General features: G+C 34.6%; 2 protein-coding genes across 10 annotated transcripts; both read right to left on the reverse strand.

Moving 5' to 3' along the window:
- Positions 1-3,754, reverse strand: LOC133688348 (alpha/beta hydrolase domain-containing protein WAV2-like). Of its 5 annotated transcripts, none has more exons than XM_062107811.1 (8): positions 3,255-3,753; positions 2,995-3,030; positions 2,799-2,877; positions 2,643-2,697; positions 2,401-2,517; positions 1,654-1,818; positions 1,016-1,259; positions 1-411 (listed from the first exon to the last, which is right to left on the reverse strand). In XM_062107811.1, exons 1-8 carry the CDS (start codon positions 3,490-3,492, stop codon positions 383-385), a joined length of 963 nt encoding a protein of 320 aa, XP_061963795.1. In that variant the 5' UTR covers positions 3,493-3,753; the 3' UTR covers positions 1-382. The 5 variants fall into 5 exon arrangements, with proteins under 5 accessions (XP_061963795.1, XP_061963797.1, XP_061963798.1 ...); XM_062107813.1 differs by having other exon boundaries at positions 1-389; positions 3,255-3,750; XM_062107814.1 differs by having other exon boundaries at positions 372-510; positions 3,255-3,752.
- Positions 3,755-13,708: 9,954 nt separating this feature from the next.
- On the reverse strand, positions 13,709-19,543 carry LOC133689885 (nuclear transcription factor Y subunit A-4-like). 5 transcript variants are annotated; one of them, XM_062109979.1, is made up of 8 exons: positions 19,267-19,543; positions 18,136-18,179; positions 17,807-17,884; positions 16,794-17,177; positions 15,249-15,355; positions 15,098-15,169; positions 14,589-14,768; positions 13,709-14,356 (listed from the first exon to the last, which is right to left on the reverse strand). In XM_062109979.1, exons 4-8 carry the CDS (start codon positions 17,083-17,085, stop codon positions 13,982-13,984), a joined length of 1,026 nt encoding a protein of 341 aa, XP_061965963.1. In that variant the 5' UTR covers positions 17,086-17,177; positions 17,807-17,884; positions 18,136-18,179; positions 19,267-19,543; the 3' UTR covers positions 13,709-13,981. The 5 variants fall into 5 exon arrangements, with proteins under 5 accessions (XP_061965963.1, XP_061965964.1, XP_061965960.1 ...); XM_062109980.1 differs by having other exon boundaries at positions 18,136-18,182; XM_062109976.1 differs by lacking the exon at positions 17,807-17,884.
- Positions 19,544-20,760: the final 1,217 nt, after the last annotated feature.

Below are 20,760 nucleotides of genomic sequence, written 5' to 3' on the forward strand. Positions count from 1 at the left end.
TTTGGGGAAACATGCAACCAGTCCAGCATCTGACCTCCGATAATTTATTTCAATTTTCTGAGACTTCTTATTTCATACAATCACAGCAGGTCGGCGGAGTTTACTAGCTAAGGGAGATGTGTATCAAGAAGGTGTACACTATACCAGTGGGCATTCATATTTTCTGAACATCTGCCGAGGCTCGTGAGACCAACAAAAATTCTCTGAGAAAACCAGAATGCTTTGGACTGATTTCACTATTCAGTGAGCAAACCCACAACGTGCTTTTACTTTCTGCAACTTCACGGAAAAAACAGTGTACAGGTACCAATACTTTTGAGTTCGAGGTGCTGCCCTGAGCCAATTTATAACATCTCAAAATTCTCAATGGAGTCACCTCCCCTCAGTATCTGGAAGCAGAAATATAAAAATCTTCAACAAGAAGTGAGTAGAGAGTATTGAGCTTGGGCCAACACAGCAGTGATAAGAATCTTCACCACAACTCAGATTCTAGAGCTGGCTATTCCACATCTATCATAAGACAGGTATGATATGATAATAACATGGAAATGTATAATACGAGGTAACACAACATAAAACAGGCTGTAAAGGATAAGCATCAGGTGGTTTTTCTCAGGTAAACAGTGTCTTCATATGCAATGAAAGTGCCTGTGGCGGAAAAAAAGACTTATCAATTGAACACAAGCTTATCGGACCATCAAAGTATAGAGCTTGAAAACTGACAGATCATCTTTGGTTTACAAGAAATTAGCTGTAATGGTCATCAAGCGCAACAAAAAAGGAAAGGCTAGAGAGATTTTGCAGGCTCTCTCATAAAGGCTAAAAATCCAAACCATGGGTCGTGCAAAAGTAAACATCAAATGGTGTAGAAGAAGAGGATTAGAAAAACCCACATCCAGGGGCAAAGTCCATCCCATCAAATATAATCAGATCCCAGTTTTTTCTTTAGCTATTACATGAAAGGGGATTTTTTCCAGACATAATTTTATAAGATTTCAAGAAGAAAAGGAATCACCTTTGTCATCACGGGATGAATCATGTTCCTTTATCTCTGGAACATGCTTTTCAAGAAACTGCTGGGTAGTTCTCCAGTAGTGATCACCACCAGCAAGCCAAGTGTCCATATGCATGCCATTAGGAAAATCCACAAAGACGCATTCTCTATTATGAGCAGCTGCTTTACCATAGAGCATTTGCATATGGAATGGAGGAACCATTTCATCTTGCAATCCAGAAAGGAAAAGAATTGGCTGCTTAATCTGCATTAAGAAGGTCAATCCAACAGTGACACATTGAAAGAGGAAATTGCAAAAAACAAAAAGTAGAAAAGAGTCACCGAACTGTAATTGCCATTTCCAGAAACGCAATTCTGAAAATAGCTAGTTCAACTTCAACAACCTGTGTTATATAAGCAAATCATACAGGATCGGCACATGCACTTTAATTCTTCCACAAACCAAAGAGAAGCAGGGGACACATCCAGCCTATAACTCCAAATATATATTCTCGAATAATAGAAGATATAGATGATGTCCTATGGGTGGCAACAAATGATTGACATGGTCTTCCACTCGTTTTCATATGCACAAGTGCTTTGCATTCACAAATAGTCAATAATGAAAAGCTTGAGATTCCACTGACATTTAACCTCACCTGGCCAACAACGTCAATGGTACTCCATGGAGAACGTACAAGAAAATTAAGAAGTTTAGGCCCTTTTGAACTCGTGCCTCCAATAAACCACTTTAGGAAGGGCAGTATAACTCCAGCCATGTCCAGAATGGATGTAAAAGTGTTTTCCAGGATCAATGCAGCAACCTGAAAGGATAGACCAGATAAAAGATGACGACAAACACACAAGAAAATAAAAGGGGTGAAAAACAAATTAATACTCACAAATATAGTCTGAGGACCTCCAAAATGGAAAGTGAATAAATTCCAATAACTCCAATAAACAGTAACAAAGATAAATAGTAACTAGTAAGTGTGCAAATTGGATTGCAGTGAGCTTGGACAAATCACCTTCTTTATTTTGTTTCTTTCATGTCGATAAAACGAATAGTTGGGAGAAAAAGAAAAAGAAGGTATAGCATATCAAGATTATCATATATTAAACTGAAAAGAAATGCAAGATGAAAGCAAAATACAAGGAGAAGAATAAAGAACTGTCCTAGCCATCACAATAGCATCTGCAACAAGATGAATACCAAGAGACTGTATCATCAAAATTTATGAGAACCTAAAAGGACAATGCGAGTGATATTAAACTACATAAATACATGAAACCGCATGACATGATTAGTAAAAGCTTGTTCAATTATTCCGGAAAAAACATAAACAAGATTTTAAACTACATAAATAAACAGCATATGGTACTAATAGATTTATCAGGAGCAATACCTTATCAGGATTGTTTTTTGTGAGCAGAGCCCCAACTGCACCCCCAAGTGACCGCCCAAACACGACTATTCTAGATGTGTCAATGTCAGTCCTTTGTGAAAGATGATCCAAAGCAGCCTACCCAAAGAGAGAAAAGCATATAAGGACTGAGAAAAAGCTATAGTCTACGACTGAGAACAAAGCTATCGTCTACGCATGTAACCATTGGGAGATAAAGGTGACAGGGAAAGACAACAACACACCTGAGCATCTTTTGTGATTCCGTGCTGCGAAGGATATCCATCACTTGCTCCATAACTGTTTAGATAAAAGAAATGACGAAGCATTTGTTTTCAATCAGACAAGCAGCAAGAATACAGAAATATAAACAAAAAGAAAAGTGGTTAGCAAATGCATACCCTCGATATGAAAGCATGAACACATTGCACTGCAACCTCTGAATCATTATGCGGACCATTTCAAGACGATGGGCAATGTCTGAAGGTTAATAGTTAAGGCCTCTACTTTCAGAGAGCCAATAAGTAAAAAAAACTTAAAGCTGAATGAACCCAATACAGGACAAATACTTATAATGGTGAATCATGGTAAGGATACTTCCAGCATTCTCTTGGAAAAACAGGACAGTCGGACCTGCAAAACCATCAAAACTAATTTCTGAGCTTCGGAACTTATACTATCATGAACGCAACTAAAGAAATGACACGTTCAAATTTAAACTAAACCTAATCCCAATAAAATCTTAAAAAATAATAATCCTTTACTCTAAATTAAATTCCAATTTCATGTCCGCCTCTTTAAACCCTAGCTGAGATTTAAGAAATAAATGAATGACCGAAAATAATTGGAGTGATGACCTCGGCTTTCAGGGAGTACTTTAATGAACCACGCGTGAAGACGGACGCCATCGGAGGATCGGAGCCAAACGTCCTCGTAAAGGAGACGGAGTCGGGCAGGAGTGACCGGGTAGGATTTAGTGAGACCGGGTAACACCGGGACGTAGACAAGCTTCTCTTGAAAGGCTACAAGCAAAGCCATCCCTGCTACCACTATGCCTCCTACTCCGTACAGCAACACACCCACGTACGACACCATTTCCTACTGTTGCTCTTATCGTTTTGATTTGGCAGTCTTCACTCTCTCTCTCTCTCTCTCTCTTTTGCGGTGACCGTGAGGAGCTGTTTGTTTACGATTTGATTTGAAATAGAAAAACCGAAAAAAAACATTGATGTTTGTGTTGGGTGAATCTATCTGTCCATTTTTCTTTGGATCTTGGGGTGAAAGGAATGTGTTGGAGAATGTGGGTGCACAGGTGTCAGAGTTAGACCCTAGGCCTACCTGAGATTTAACCCGATTCAAGGCTCGGGTAGCTGGGTCAATTCCCAAGTCAACCTGCATCTTTATCAAAACAAGTTGTTCTGGACTTTTAAAAGAAACGATGTTATTTGGACATGAAGGATGTTATTTGGACATGAAGTCAAAAAAAAACCTCAATTAATTTTGTTTCGGAAAAAAATAAAAAAACAAAATTATTGGAGTTAATTCGGTAGGTACCCAATTATATTTGGTTAGATTAATTAGATTGTAGGTTGACCTGCTAAGTTATCTAAATTTGAACGGATCAACTTTTAACCCAGTTCAATAATAAACTTATCTCGGGTCAGGCTTTACATTGAAAGATGATTGACTTCCTTAGCCTAACAAAGTTTAATAATAATAATTAAAAATATATAGACAATTACATAACAATTTTATTGGTTTAGTTAGCAGGTTATAAAATGTATTTTTATATTCGCTTCCCTGTAAAAAAAGATAGGTGAAGTTTATGTATTTTTTTTTCAGAAATGGAAGTAGAAATTATTTTTGGGACATCTTTCAAAAGATATAAATTTTAAATTGAGATGGTTTTTTAACATTTTAGTGTAACTTTGATAACCAAACATCAATTAATTTAATTGCGCGAGTAATATAAAATTATTTTTCAAAACGCTATCTTAATTTAAAAGTTTTGACCCATCATTTTCTTACATTTAATTATAATTAGAAGAATAAAATTTATGATATTTTGAACTCTAATACTATGTTAAAGAATTTTATCAACCTAGATTTTTAAAATATTAGTTAAAATCCGAAAATTAATTTATATTACTACTATTACTGGTGTTTAAACTTTTAACTTGAAAATAATATTCTAACATGAGTGTGTTGAAGTACGTTTCTATCCCATGGGCTTCAAGGCCAAGTTAAGGTCTAGGATAAGATTGTTAATCTCATGGTTCTGGCAATATGATCCATCATTTCTTGGCGAAATAGCTGGTAAATCATGCTTATTACCTGTAAAAGATCCTCTTTATAAGTCCTCTTTTTATTATTTGGGGACTCTCCAACAATTAAATTAGTGTCAGTTTGGAGGGAGATCAATTATACTTTTGAGAAAATAGCTTTTGAGAATATATCTGCCATTGAAAAATAAAAAGTAAAAAATTGAACCTGACGGAAGGTTATCTTTTTCTTCTTTTTTTATAACCCATGAGGTCTCTCCAAACATATTAGCAAAATATATTTGTCTTGTCCAGATAAAAAGTCTTTTACGTATTAGGATAAGATATCCTTGTCTTATTAGTGTAGAAAATATTTTTGACTTACAGGGTAGAAATATATCTAACTAGTTAGAATAAAATATTTTTGACCCACGGTTATAGAGTTGAAGAGAGCATACACCTAGCATTGATGGATCTGATAGATTTCTAGACTTATAGACATTGGGAGATGGTGGGTCTGACAGCTCGCCAGATCCATACACGTCTAGGCTCAGCGCCTGGTTGAGCTCAGAGATGGTAGGTCTGATAGCTCGTCAAACCCACACATGTATGGGCTTAGTGCTTGGCTACGCCTAGAGATGGTGGGTTATAACCCTTTATTTGCCATACTTCTGAAAGACAGTTCCACACAAACAAAAAATAATAAATGTTGATCCATCAATAGCCCTCTAAATCTTTAGGTATCATAAACAGATTTTGAAAAGGATTTATCGGCAATATATGGGACCATTTTTATCTTTTCCAGAAGAATGTGTGCACCTCTCATGACACTGTTGGGATCCTGAAGTCCATGTGTCTTTTTTTTACAGGAAGAAGGTTTGACTCGCGGAATGAAAAGAAAGGTTTTCAATGTAGTATCTAAGTAGTCTTCTTGAGATATATGGTGATATGAAAGGTTTTTTATCCAATGGTGGAGATGAAGAGATGTTTTCTTTATAAACTTAATCGCTCTTGATTTTACTTTTCTTTCACTTTTACTTTCTTTTGATTTCTGAAAGAAAACTACTCCTCCATAAAAAACCCCAAGTCACCTCTTCTTTAATCTAAGAAAAAATGTGTATAGCCATCCATAAGACCTCTTTCCAAAAATTTCTTTTTTAATCAGAACTAATGAAGCACAAAAACATTAGACCCATCCATAAAAAAAATGTTTCACGTCCATTGATAAGGAGTTCATGTTTCAACCAGAACCTGAAAAGAGTAACAAGGGATATGGGTCTCTCAGATTAGGTCCTAGAGTAAGAGTGGGTGCCACATTGGCAACCTTCTCTAATGAGGAGAAGGAGAGAATATCCTTTCATAGAAGTCCATTTTCTGCCCCTACTAGAGACTTTTAAAAAAGAATGAGGTTGCCTCAAACTCTAAGGACGATGTCCCCAACAACATATGTGTTCCAAACATAGGATTCATGGCTTGTCACTAACCTGATGAATATGTAGCCTAAGTGCCTCACCCTGATGATCGCGTCAACCAACTAACCCTGGGCACCTCCTAGGGTTATTTTAAAATTATCGCCCTCATCTACATGTATACGATGGGATACTCATTTCCTCTACAAGGATTCGTGAGAGATTTGTCCAGTTACTACTAGTTGGGTCCAGGCCAGCTACATCCCAACGGGTGGACAATCATGTCCTCCTTCAAAACATTATGTAAAATGGTTGGGCTTGAGCACATGGTAAATGTTTTCATGATTTGCTACCAATTGGTCACTAGCACCAATTATAGCAACAACATGCGATGGTTCTTTATCTTTGCTAATAGAAGCAATGGCGATATAAAAAACATGTTAGCTAGGAAGCCAATGCCTGTCAATAAATTGAAGGGGAGATGGTTGCTAATAGAGCATTAAAGTTGTTCCCTCTACTAAATGATCCATCTCCTGAATTTGACCTGCACTAACTATGAAGTTGACAAAATAGCCAAGGGATATTACCGCATTGTTTTGTAGGTATAAAACCATTCTATCATTTTGTTTCTTTATTGCATCATTTCATAATTTAACCTCTTTTTATCCTTACAAGCCTAATAGCTGAAAAAGGAGGAGATACATCATTAGAACCTCCTATAAAAAGCTTGCCTAAAGGTCTTTGTCTCATCCCACTAATGGAGACAAAGGTGAAAAGGGAAGGAGAGATTCCTCCATCCTCATTAGGAAACTCCTTGCTCTTAAGGACCCTACCTCCTTGAAGACAACAATGGGGGTCATAAGCCCCGTAGAAGCTGGGGGTTGTTATCTTTCCTTATCTAGGGAAGAAGTAAACCCGACTCCCCATTTAAATGACTGCAAAGGAAAAGGTCATTGTAGAGGCCAAATTACGGAGCATTGAGGTGGTTTATACCACACTGAAGGACCAAGCACAAGGCCTTGCCTTTGAGTTGAGTTCCATGAAAAAAGTGCTTGAGGCCTCCTACAACTAGGTGGTTCCCCTGATGCAGGAGCTCCTTGAAACTAGGGCCTCCCAAGTTAGTTTGTGAGTTGAGCTTACTGCTGTCAGGAAAGAAGCCCAGCGTTTCCATATAAAGTTTAGGGCTTTAAAGAACTCTTCTAAGGAGTTCAAATAATCTTTCAGGGGTTCGATAACTTTGATCAAGATGGTGAGAGACAAGATTTTCCTTGTCATGTCCAACCTGTATTTCTTTAATCTTTCAAAGGGAATGCAAATGGATTTCAACGCGACCTTCCATTTAGTCTCAATCCCTAATTTCACATATGTATTCCTAGTCAGAGTCCGTGTAACCCAACGAAAAGAGTATCTAGCTTAAGAGCCTAAGTTGGATTTTTAGATCCCTTATATATATATATATATATATATATATGTGTATTCTTCTTTCATATACATCATTTCTTTTATAATATAATATTTTTTTTATCTCCGTATTGCTTTTCACGAGTTTAGAGTTCTTGTGTAGAGTTTTTGTTTGGGCTCATTGCCTATATTTAGTTAAACATTTCCAGGTCTAACGCCTATACTTAGAAGATCATTTCTTGGTCTAACGCCTATACTAAGGGGATTATTTTTAGGTCTAATGCCCATAATTGGAAGATCATTTCTAATGGTGAGCAACAAATCATCTAACCTTAGTAAGGTTTATGATGGTTCTGCTTTCTAGAAACTGAGAAGGGATATCATTTGTAGGCGTTCATTTATTGCTGATGTAATGTTTATCCCATTCAAGGTAAAATATGGCGTAGCACTAGGGAGAACATGTCAATCTCTTTCAAGGTAAACTGTGTTGTAGCACTAGGAAGACGTTCATTACTTCCAAAGTAAATATGTTATCGCAATAGAGAGAGTAAATTCATCTTATCTTTGAGTTATCGCAATAGAGAGAGTAAATTCATCCTATCTTTGAAAGATTTGATAGGATTGTGCCTTGAGGAGATCGTATCTATTCCCGTTGTTGATGCAGTGTCTATCTTATCCTTGAAGAAAAGTGTGATGGCATTAAGAAAAGCATGTTGATCCTTTCTAAGGTAAAAATGTCATAGCACTAGGGGGACGTTCATTACTTCAAAAGTAAATATGTTATCACACTAGAGAAAGTAAATCCATCATATTCTGGAAGTTTGAGAGGCTTGTGCATTCAGGAGACCGTATCCATCCTTATTGTTGATGCAATGTCTATCACATCCTTGAAAAAAAGTATAACTACACTAGGGAGAACATGTTGATCTCTTCCAATGTCAAATGTGTCATAACACCAGGATGACATTCATTACTTACAAAGTAAATATGTTATTACATTAGGAAGGGTAAATCCATCTCATTTTTGAAAGGTTTGAGAGGTTGGCGTCATAGGGAGACCGTATCCCTCCTCGTTGCTGATGTAGTGTCTATTTCATCCTTAGAGAAAAATACAATTGAACTAGGAAGAACATGTTGATCCCTTCCAAGGTAAAATATGTTGTGGCACTAAAAAGGTGTTTATTACTTCCAAAGTAAATATGTTATTACATTAGGAATGATAAACTTATCCCATCTTTGAAAGAATTGAGACATAGAAAGTAGAAAGCATTTGTTATTTTGAGCAATATAATTCATATACAAGAAACTTGCATTTCTAGTTATTAACCATAATACATTTCTATCCCACTTTGGGGTGCAACCAACCAGAAAAATATTTTCGTTGTGATTATAGTCCTAGTCCTAAAAGGTATATGATAAGTGCAAAATATACATATGTTTTTCCTCCTTCTACAATATGCTTTTTAATATTTTGAGCTTATTTGAGTTTATTGGAAGTAATTTTTATGAGCTAGCATGCCTAAAAGACTTTGTGAATTAATTACTAAAGATAAGAAATTATGCATTTTATGTTTTGGACCAAACTTCTTGTGACAGGTTTTTTACCACGTTAGAGTTCCCGAATGAGAACATGGGTTTCATTTAAGTTGAAGTACACATGTCAAGCTTTTCAGGAAGGTATTATGGCAAAAAATTTGATCTCATTTAGATCTCTAATGAGACTTGCAAACTCGGACCAGAATCCTACTTGCAGCAGGATTCTCTACTTTTAGACTAGATATTCAAACGGAAATATCTTGAGCTTCAGATATCGAAATCAAAGGACTCAAAAGCCCAAATTTATCTACACATCTAGGACTACAACTTTCATAAGTACTCCAAGTCATATAAAATCATTTTAAAGGCCAAAATCCAGATGCAATCCGAAGGACAAGATGGGTCTCCTGATCTGATAAGGAAACTAACAGTGCCGAGCATCCCACAATAGCTGAAAGTCTAACATAAAAATGGTAAGTCTTAGGACCCAAGAAAGATATATATCAAGCCTCTAACATGCCATGAATGAATTAATACAGCTGGATGATTGGATATTGCAAGAAACAAGTCAGAAACAAAGTCTAAGTTGCAGTAGAGTTGAAATTACAACAGAGTTGTGACAACAGCAGAGTCAGTTTTCAACATAAATTCTGAGAGATTTATCCAACCTTAAGAACCAGATAAAGAAGGAAAGAATTAAGTATCATGAAGACTTCTAATTAGCCTAATAATTCTAAAGAAATTCAGAAGCCAAAGGAGATGATAAATAGAGAAAAACACAGCTGAAACAGGGTCCAAAAAACATTCATTTCTTCTCTGTTTTTTTAATTTTCCAGCAACTATGAACTAAACTCCTAAATTCCATTCAAGAGATGGCATGTTAAACAGGTTTAGAATTATGCTATTAATTGTTATTCAATCTTATTGAATTGTTTTAAGATGGCATGTATGCTTTCTAGTTTCTTTCAATTCGTAATTGTTGTTAGGAACTAGAATAAGAAGCAAAAGAATTAATTTGATTGCTGCAACCCTCATCTTGATTTATTAGGGAAGAATAAACTAAGTTAAATTGTCAAGCTTTTGAACGTTTGCTTAGAATAAATGCACAGATTTTATTCCTAAGACTACTGCTAATTGAATGAAAATGCTTTCAATATTACATTTGCTTGGTGGTAAGAAATTGATTAGAGAGCTTTTTCTAATTAATGTACTTGTAATCTCATTGATTTCCCTCAACTTTAAGGGATATCAAATTTATTTGCTTCACATGAAATAATATTTATTTTACTTTGAGAATCAACAAATTTATAGGAATGGATTTGTCAACTCTTGAACTGATTTAACGACATATTAATTTATTATTTTTGGAATTATTGTTTCTTGAATTTTCCATTCAAATCCCCTGTTTTTTCTCATTTCAGTATATTGTAGGAAAATTAAACGAGATTTCCCTTGGGTTTGACCTGGTTTTCACGATCATACTACAAATTTATTTTGTTTGTGATAGTTAAGTCGGAATTATATTTTGGTGGTTTCGACGACCGACCAGTATACTCCTACATTTGATGAGGAGGTATAGCTCAATTAGCATACCCCTCTCTTTTAATGCTTTTCATATTCTTGTCTGAATGTTTATTGTGCATCTATTATGATTAGTTGTAGTTTCATGGACAATATTTGTGTTTTAATATATCTAATCATGTTTTAAGCCAATATGCATATTTTGGAATGTATGTTCAAGATACATTTAAATGCATGGTTTAATGATTTAAGATTGTTGATATGATGAAGATAGCATGTTTAAATGTCAGTTTTGATGTTTTAAGATTTAGGTTGATCACTTGGTTTTGTTTTGATTTAATGAATTGATGTTTGTTATGATTAGATTATGGTCTTCTTTTACTATTTGATATAATGTTAGGGTTATCCCATCTTTTATGCATGTTGAAGATGATCAAAAACAAATGTCAAAATTGGTGTAATAGTATTTTTGTTAATGGAAATGCATTATTGAAAATTCTAGGGTGTGATTTGGTTGAGCTACTATGTTAACGTTTTTTTCTTGTTTCTTTAAGTATTTTATGGTTTAAGTAGGTCAAGTTAGGCATGCCTAGGTTAGTTTTGATAGGTTTATACTTTGCTTCTTTGGTTTAAGTTAGTTTCTAGGTATAAGCCTTTTTCTAGGTAATTTAAAGGTTGAATATTCATAACTGACATTTTTTATTTCATATAAACTGTAATTTTGATTCATCTTGTATGCTTTAATCAAAGCTTAGACTCATATATGAGTGTTCTCTGCCATTAATTTGTCCCTTGATTACTTATTTTGGATAAATTGATCTTTGTCATTAATTTGTCATTTGATTGCTTATTTTGGATCGATTGATTTTTGAACACCTAAGTTAGGGTTAGAAGTTGTTAGGTTTGATTCATGAAATATACAACATGTCTTTCCATTTGGATATATCATTTTATCTCGATCTTCCATGATCTATCTCTTTATACCTTTCAGTTGATGAAATTTGGTTTATATCGTTGATTTAGTTTCTGGATTCTTTGCTTGTTCTTCGTTCTCTTTTTTTTTCCTTTTAATCTTCATAACTTACGTTTTGATTCTGGGATTTGTTTATGGGCTTTGGGCCTAGGCTAGGAAGCCCACCCCACATAGTTGGATCGAGCTCATGAGTTTTTTTAAGGGCGTGTTTGAAGCGCTAGAAATCTACCAAGAAAGAACGCAATATTTTGTTCTTCAGACGTGTTTGCCAAACACAGTCTTAAGAAAAATTTTAATCCTATGATTTTAATTAAAAATGTATTTTGCAAACACCCTCTACTGATTTTTCCATCATCATTTTAATGAAAAATGCAACCACTTTCTACATAAACATTTTAAATTTGAAAAGTTTAAATAGTTGTTTTTTTTTAGTCCATATCAAGTAAAGAACTAAATGATGTTGGGAATATCATCTATTAGTGTTGTGAAGTGCTCTTTCAAATAAATTAGTGATTTGTTTATACTTTTTAAGTACTAGTTTTAGGCAAGTGTTGTATATGGATTATTCAAGTTTTGTGAAACATTACTATATTAATGGCTCTATTTCCATGAATTATATTCAAAATATTAAAAAAAATATATAGCATCCACATTATAATATTTAAAAAGTAGAACATTCAAAGTATTTTATTATTTCTAATAGATAAATAAAATTATACACGATAGAAGTCCCTTTTTAAAATTATAAAGGGCGCCAATAATGCAGTCTTATTTTTTATGTTTATTAAATTAGATATAAAAATTGAGACCATAATCTATAAATTATGTTAATAAAAAAAATCTAGGATGTTTTGATGTACGGTCAAAATCAAAAGTTCTTCTCTAGTGGTGTTTGCAAAAACAATTATGGTGCTATAAAAAGAAAGTTTCTAGTGGGGTGTGAAATATATATATATATAGAGAGAGAGAGGAAACATACTTGAATTAAATAAGTGTATAATAATTATTTAACTAATTTAAGGGTATTATAGTTTTTTAAAAATATTTAAAGGTATTATAGTCAATTTAAAGTATTTTATAAAATTCATGCTTTTATATATAATTATAGATTAATAAAAAATTTATTTTCAGTTAAAAAAAATTGCATACAAATTTTTACAAAGAGAAATTATTACGTTAATTATATACAACAAAAATGGCATCACCATAAAAGCTATCACTATAATTGCCAAAAACATAAAATTACACTTGTAAGTTAGAAGCAGAGATATAGATAGATTTATTGCACAAAAATGTGAATATAAAAGTTCAAGTGATTGTTGTTATTTATTTATTTATAATAAATGATTGTTTATTTTACGACAATAAAGATATTTTATGATCAAGTTGCATGTCAAAACTAAAAAGATATTTGAAAGTATAGTAGTTATTACTTTATAAAGTATTTTTCGCTTATAACTGCATGAAAATAATCTTTTTTTTATTTTTAAAAAATTAGTTTTGATATCAGCATATCAAAACGATTTAAAAATAAAAAAAATAAATTTTAACCGATCTTCACTTGGACTGAAATCTCGGACAAGCTCAGAGTTGCTTCAAACAATTTTAAAAACACACCTCTACATCAGTGATCGGTTTAATGTTTATTCTTCTTAATTATCATACCAACCCCTCAAAGTTTTATTCTCTTTAAGCTAAATAGCAAGAAAGAAATATATTTAACTTTCAAGTTGCAGTCATAAAATCAACTTATTCCTCTCTCAAATGTGCACAACTTCCTTGCATATTTCAAGTTATTCCAGCCGTAATCTCTAGGTTATCTTTTTAATTAATATTAAATTTAAATAAAAATGTCTATTTTGAAGAAAATGTCATATTTGTCCCTTGTTTTTCTAGCTAAATGTCTCAAATAAATATTTGATATTAACTTTAAACTTTATTACTTTCAACTTTTCAATGATTTTGACATTCTCATATCAAAATGTCTCTAAACATCTCCACGCCCACTATACTGAAGCTATAGAAATTTTGCCTGATTGATTGAAGATTGGAGTCTTTGCCAGCAGCGTTCTTGTAAATGACATGAGAACCAAGCAGCAGGCACCAAGTACACGACTTCGGCATTGTTCGGCGTCGACATTTACAAGAACGAAACAAACACATGATTATCTGAATCTTATTGGCAGTTACAAAAACATTATAGGCCAAGCTAATACCCAAGTCTGATATTTATTTGATAATCTGATGAGCAAACACTTGCATGGTTCCCATATTTAACAATCAGTGCAACCAGAGGATGGATTTCAAAGACAAACTCTTTTCAACCATGTTGACAAACGGAGGATGTATATATAGAAAGAAAGCAAACAGCAGAGAAATCAAATACATAACAGTGTCCTTCGTGCACTTTTTGTACCAAGTAAAGAGACAAAGCCAAGGATGAATTGCCTGGACCGGTGACACGGTCTTCTTATTCCGCATTTTCACCGAACGACAGAAGCATGGTGTTGGTTTCCACTGCTCATAAGCCCGCCATTGATTTGCACGCCTCCAACAAGGTGAGCAGCAATACCTGAGAATCGGCGATCTGGCTGCCTGAAATTGACATCACTGTTGGAGACACTGGTGGTGTCAGAGCGGGTTGTATTTGAGGCACTGGATTGACCAGTTCTTGATTGGCAGCTTTCAAGTTCGGATGCATCATTCTTTGGGTGCAAGTGGATGGTATCTAGGACATTACACTGGCCATGAGAGGAGGTGGGATCAGATCGTTGGAGCTTTTTTGTGCTGAGAAAGCGTCCACCAGATCCTCGAACCCTATTTAAGGCATGAATGTGCCGAGACTCGTGAAGGTATGGCTGCAATCCAGTAAGAGTGGCATGGTAAGTCGATCATAAAGAACAAATTAAGAGCAATGTATTACTTTGCTGGAATTGCAATGTGTGCTTGCACGTTTACTTTCCCAGGAAGGAACCAGCTATTTAGCTTTAAACATTATTGCAACTAAAAGAGTTAACAAAATACTTCAGTTTACCACTACTCCCTTTAAAATTCCAGCCCTGAAAATAAATGGTCGCTGAATAGATATACCTTTCGATTTTTCACAAGTTTGTTTTGAGCCTCAAGTTTTGCCCGGGATTGTCTCCTTCTCAAAATTCCATGGTACTGTTTAGCATTAACATAAATGGGTCCATCATCTGCAAGATCAAGAGGCAGTGGGACTCGTCCAGCAGTCATCCCCACCATATGAGAACCCATCTGGGGCTGAATCTGGTCAGGTTCCAATGATAATTAGATCAAATTCGAGAGCAATAGTTACAACAAATCAAAAGGAACATAAACAGTATACAAATGATACTTTAATCACTCTTATATCATCACTCTAAAAGGATCAGGATCATCTTTCAACCATTTATGTAGGGCCCCAAAAGTGCCCTAACAAAGTAGATTGCAAAACCATCCAAAAGGAAAATTACATACAAATAACAGTCAGTAACATATAAACAACTCAGAAAATGCTGCAACAGATAACAAGACCATAGCACAGCACAACTCTACCTACAAAAAGATGGTAAACTCATGTACTCAAGGGTACTTACAAATGCATGTGGTCCATATGGATTAAACAGCCCACCAAAGTAAGGATCAGCACATGGATATGGAGTACGAACCTGAAATGATGAAAGTCAGTAATCTATAATTGTAACCAAGATGACAAATAGAAACCCATGTAAAACCAGCTCAACCTACCATTGAATAGCCACAATCAGCTTGCGAATGATTGGACACACCATCTGGAGTACTCAGCAAGAGAACCGGCCTCATTTTGCCCTCCACACCCTTCCCACAACTTTCATCTTGACTCGTGTATATGGAAAAACAACCATTTCATGTTAAAGGTAACTTAGCAATATGCTGGTAAAGTAGCCAATTCAGCCTCATAAAGCATAGCACATAACATACATCACAATAAATGAGACCGTAGGTATCATAGGAAACATATTAAAGGGTATCATATCCATCAAAATAACTGATATAGTAATACAAGTTCTAGTAGTAGCAAGTTACTGATCCATGCAAGGGCCTCTTTTAACTATATATCCTAAACTACCAAGGGACTAGGATTCCAGTGGAAGTCAAAAAGAGGTGAGAAAATTATTTCAGATATCTTCAGAAATATAAACAACTGGTCAGGGAAAAAGCAAATTCACAGAAATGAGATAAAACATAGATACATTATCAGAGGGAAAGAGACTACAAATGAGAAAACAGATGAAGAATTGAAAATCCAAAACTAAACATCTCATAACCCATAAGAACATTTTAAAATGCATTGTGCACACACAGTTGTTGAGAAAGCTCTTTGGTCAATTCTGTAGAATTCAGATGTCAATGTACAAAAACCCAAACAAAAAATGAGATAGAGAATAAAAAACCTTACGTACTGTAAGAGTGTTTAATGGCTGAAAAAGGCACGTTAAATATATAATACAAAGGATTCAGATGATCTGTCTTCAATTGAACTCCCATGACTTCTGATAACGTGCAACAAGAAATCATCTGAATATAATTGGCGCATTTCTCCATTATCAACAAAAAGAAAAAGAAAAACAGAGCATGTGCACACAGGAACCAAGTGATTTCAAGTGTGTTTGGTAGTGTGGTACAGAGTGTTTTTCAATTGAAAATGCATCAAAATAATATTTTTTCAGTTTTTTGTTTTCATTTTTTATATAAGCACATCAAAACCATCCAAAAACACCTAAAAACATCAATTTGATGCTTTTTCAGGAGAAAAGCAATTTGAAAGAAGGTTGCAATGCAAGAACAAACACTCACTTCATGTATTACATATAGTTTTAAGTTTTCACAAACTGAATTTATGAAAAAATCAAGCTCTGATTAGCTTCTTGTAAAGCCAGCTAGGAAATTTTAGGTGACACGCTAACAGTTCGAACATCTCACTGAACACTCATTGTAATTCTTTTTTAAAAAAAATAAACACTTATTTTATGTTAGAAGGGATTCCTAGACCCCAAATTTCCCTGGAGCACTAAACACTGCTTTTGAAAAGAAAATAAATGTCCCAATGTTTTTATTCTGCTATTGATAACAATATGTACCTTCAAGAGCCAAGTCACAGCCTAATTTGTAGCCACGCATGCCCTCTAAAGTTGAGGAAACAAGTTGTCTTCCCTAAGACTAGTTGAAAAATAAAAGTGTGCTTTGCAAGTGTAATGCATAAGATAAAGAACATAACACAGTGAATAAATGTGTGCTATCAAAAATATGTACCAGATTCAGACGAAATACATTGACCTTGTGAATTGGTCCCTCCCATGGCACTCATTTCATTGTGAGATTGACCAATTGACAGAGTTGAGGACGATTCCTGGTCCGGAAGATTAAGTCCTAACTGCTTTGCTTCATGATAAGGTTGGGGTGAAGAGTCTACTTTAAAGTTTATGTTCTTGGATAAAGATGGTGAAAATTGCTGTTCATTTGAATTCCACCATGAAGGGCAACTGACAGTAAAGTGTGGTTCATCAAAGTTTTTCTTCAGCAAGTTCTGAATTCGTAAAGCCATCTAGTTTATCTATATATATATATCCTGAATTTGAAGAAAATCCTTAAGCAATCAAAGATTCTTGGTGGCTCGCCTTTGAGATAACTGTTTAGCTGTCCCAGGAAAAAAAAAAAGATCCACTGAGCTAGGCTGCTTCAGTTACATAAGAAAATGTGACAAAATTTAAAATCACATCAAAATGGATAGGTAGATCGAGATGAAATACACAAAATAGACTAATTTTTCACCATGAAACTACCAGATGAAGCTTTTTGACACAGAAAAATAATCTCATGCTGAAACAACCAGTCAGGTTCAAATCACCACTGTAAGGAAAGCTGAAGTTACCTAGAGCTTGTAATTTGAATAAAAAATATTGAATACTCAAAAAAGGATGGGAGACACTTAGAACTGTACAAGGATAATTCAATAGTGAAATGAAATAAGAACAGGTTTTTAAATATGTACATATATTTACAATCTAAACTATAAGTACTTGTTTTTAGCAGTTCTAGGTAATTTTTGGAAGTTAGAAACGCAAGTTTTTAAGAACTTTATACACCACTTATGCAGCAACTGATGACTGCATTCATTTCAGGCCTCAGCTATCACATAAGAATCTCATGGTTTACCCACGTTTCCAGGAAACTTGTTCAAGGCAGGTGATAACTAAAGTCATATCCATCAGAATCCAACACCCAATTCTCCATCAGTATCACTAAAGTGCAAAGGGTGTGCATACATGTGTGTTTGCTGGCTTGAGGTTGCTTCTGTGGTTGACAAATTTACCATGGACGAGTTGGGGATGAAGTGGTCCTATCTAATTGTACAAGAATCAACAGATGGAAAACATTTTATGATACAATGTACAAACAAATCATAACTTACAATAAAAAGGAAAAATTTAACTCCCTGACATGAATGTTCACACTAACTTGCTGCCAATGAATATTCACTACCATAGCATGAGATTCTTTCACAGTTACTCCAATTTAGTAAAGTATTTCTTCCTAAGAGAACAAGCTAAATAACTAAACAAAACATTTGTTTTGACCATTTAAAGAACCTGACCTGCCATCAATATCAGAAATGAGTTTCCAATCAATAGATGATTCCTGCTGCACCCAAGAAACAATATAAGAAAATATAGTCCACGATTAACCACTATAAAGAATTGGCGTGCCTAAAATTTTCCAAAAGTGGGTGAAACATGCAATATTCAAGCTCATTACGAATTGAGCAAGAATGTGTGTCATCCACTGAACCCGCAAAACCGGTGAAGCTAAGAAAAACCATTGATCTTGGCATGCAGCGTAAAAGCATGTATAAACCAGATACTTGGCCAACATATTGATTCAGAGCTCAATGACTACCACTTTTAAATCGTTACTTCAAATCATTAAAATGCACCACGGGAATTTTTCCCCCCACTTTTCCATCAACATACGAATATGTAAACTGCAAATTAAACCCGCCGGAGCTCCAAGTTTTTGGAACCTAAAAAGTAATGCCAGCAATTAACTGCGCTATGCAAGTAAGACAAGGCTAAGAAACTAACAGGAATGATTAATGTATATGTACAAACTAGTAAATCTAGCATTGAATAAGCATGCATGGAATCAAAGTCCAACCACAACAAGCAAGCCCACTACTTAGGGTGCCATATACTCTCCCAGTAACCTCTTGAATGCGTTTGGCATACCAAGTGTAAGATGAATAAAATCACAAGAGAAATCCTCAAGAAACCCATTCCAATATCAGGGGGAAAAAACATTCAGTCAATGCAAAACCTAACCTTTTGAGAACCAGAGAGTAAAATAAACAAAAAATGCAGGAAAAAAAATTCCAAAAGTCTAAGGGATGGGATAAAAAAAAACCCAAGAATCCAAGAAAAAAAAAAGCCAAAAATAGTAGTGAGACCCAAGAACTAAGCATAGCAAAAGGAGCAGATATAGAACCACTCTCCCATAAACATGATCTCAAACTCCACATGCACACATAAAACAGCAAATAAAACATACCCACCTGGATTCTATACCCATAAATTTTATGCAAGCCATCAAACCAAGAACAAGCAGAAATAAGAAAAAGAAAACATCAAGAGAGAGAGAGAGAGAAAAGGAGAGATAAATAAAGTGAAAAAAAATAGATGTAAGCAAATAAAATAGAGAAAGAAAGAGAGAAAGAGAGAAAAGGAAAGACCTTTGGGATCTGATAAGCAAGTCAATAAGTAGACGTTGAAGAAGAAGCAAAGAATTTCAAGAGGAAGCTGTAGGGAAGAAGTTGGGCATGTCTCCCTCTCTTGAAACTCTCCAAACCACCATCCCGCACCCACCTATCCTATCACTATAAATTTCACCCCCTCTCTCTCTCTTTGAGTTTTGCTTCGCTGTGACAATTCACATACCTACATAGCTAGTAAGCTACTAATAATTTCTAAATAAAATAATATAATCACTCCACCACCACTATCACCACCTTCTTCTTTGCATATTGTTGCTTTTTTTTAATGCATTTTCTAACGTTTTCTTTTTTCCTTAAGCTGGCCCACCTATCCCCACCCCAACACGCCCTTACTCTTTTGGCTTTATTCATAGCCGCCGTTCACTGTCCATTCCATACTCCACTATGTGTATTGGTGCACTTAATTAGCTCAACCGTCCCTGTACTCTCACGATTTTCTTAATGCCATCCCCACAATTAATTTTCTGAATCCAGACTGCTTTCATGTGGGTTCCACCCTGTCAGTAGCCCTCTCCTTAGACTGGAGTAGACGTGATTCCAAATTTTCCTTTCTTCTTCTTCATCAAAGAACAAAAAAGACAGAATTTTTTTTTAAAAAAAAAAAGTTGCATAACAATCTGGCATTTCTCGTCCAAGATCAAAGGAAATGGTAATCAACATGTCATGACATCGTTCTGTTATGATGGATGAATCTACTCTTTGTTGTACCATTTCTTCAGGTTAATGAAAGTTGTGGGAAGTTGTTTTCTTTTCAAGTAAACCAAAATACAAATAGAACAAATAAACTCAAATCACCATTCACACTCTCCCTTCCTTTATCTTCTTTTTAGAAAAAAATCACATAAAACTACATCTTTCTAATCTAGATATTAGATACAACATCAAAAAAATCAACCCATCACCTTAACCTTATCAACAATGTCCTCTACTCCATCATTGTCCATCCAAAAAAATATATCAGTTGGAATAAGCATCAAAATGACCATCTTCTTCGTACAAATATGGAGATGAGCTTTCACCAGGCTATTACAAAATTTTAGTTTCCATGACAAAGTAAGGTATTTTTCAAATTTTAGAGGAGAAAAATAGCAACTTTGAAAGTAGCTGACCATTCAAGAGTTTTTTACAGCAAAGATATCTTTGAACTAGCATGCATGTTAGTTAAGAAAACTAAGTATATTTTTAGATGATCTAACATGTTGTATTAAAAAAAATTAATAAATTCTGGTGAGTTTTGATTTTATAGTTTAATCATCCGACTAACTCTTTATGGTTACTATTCAAACCTTTCTTGTTAGAGTTTTTCTTTTTTATTCAAACCTTTCTTGTTAAAGTTTTTCTTTTTTAGAAAAATTACCATGATCATCTTGTAGTTTACTCAATCTTACAATTTATTTTCATTATCTTAAAAATTATAAACAACATCTTGAGCTTTATAAGTTCATAACATTT

This window comes from Populus nigra, chromosome 3 (assembly GCF_951802175.1).
Source record: "Populus nigra chromosome 3, ddPopNigr1.1, whole genome shotgun sequence".
In the NCBI taxonomy this organism is placed as follows: domain Eukaryota; kingdom Viridiplantae; phylum Streptophyta; class Magnoliopsida; order Malpighiales; family Salicaceae; genus Populus; species Populus nigra.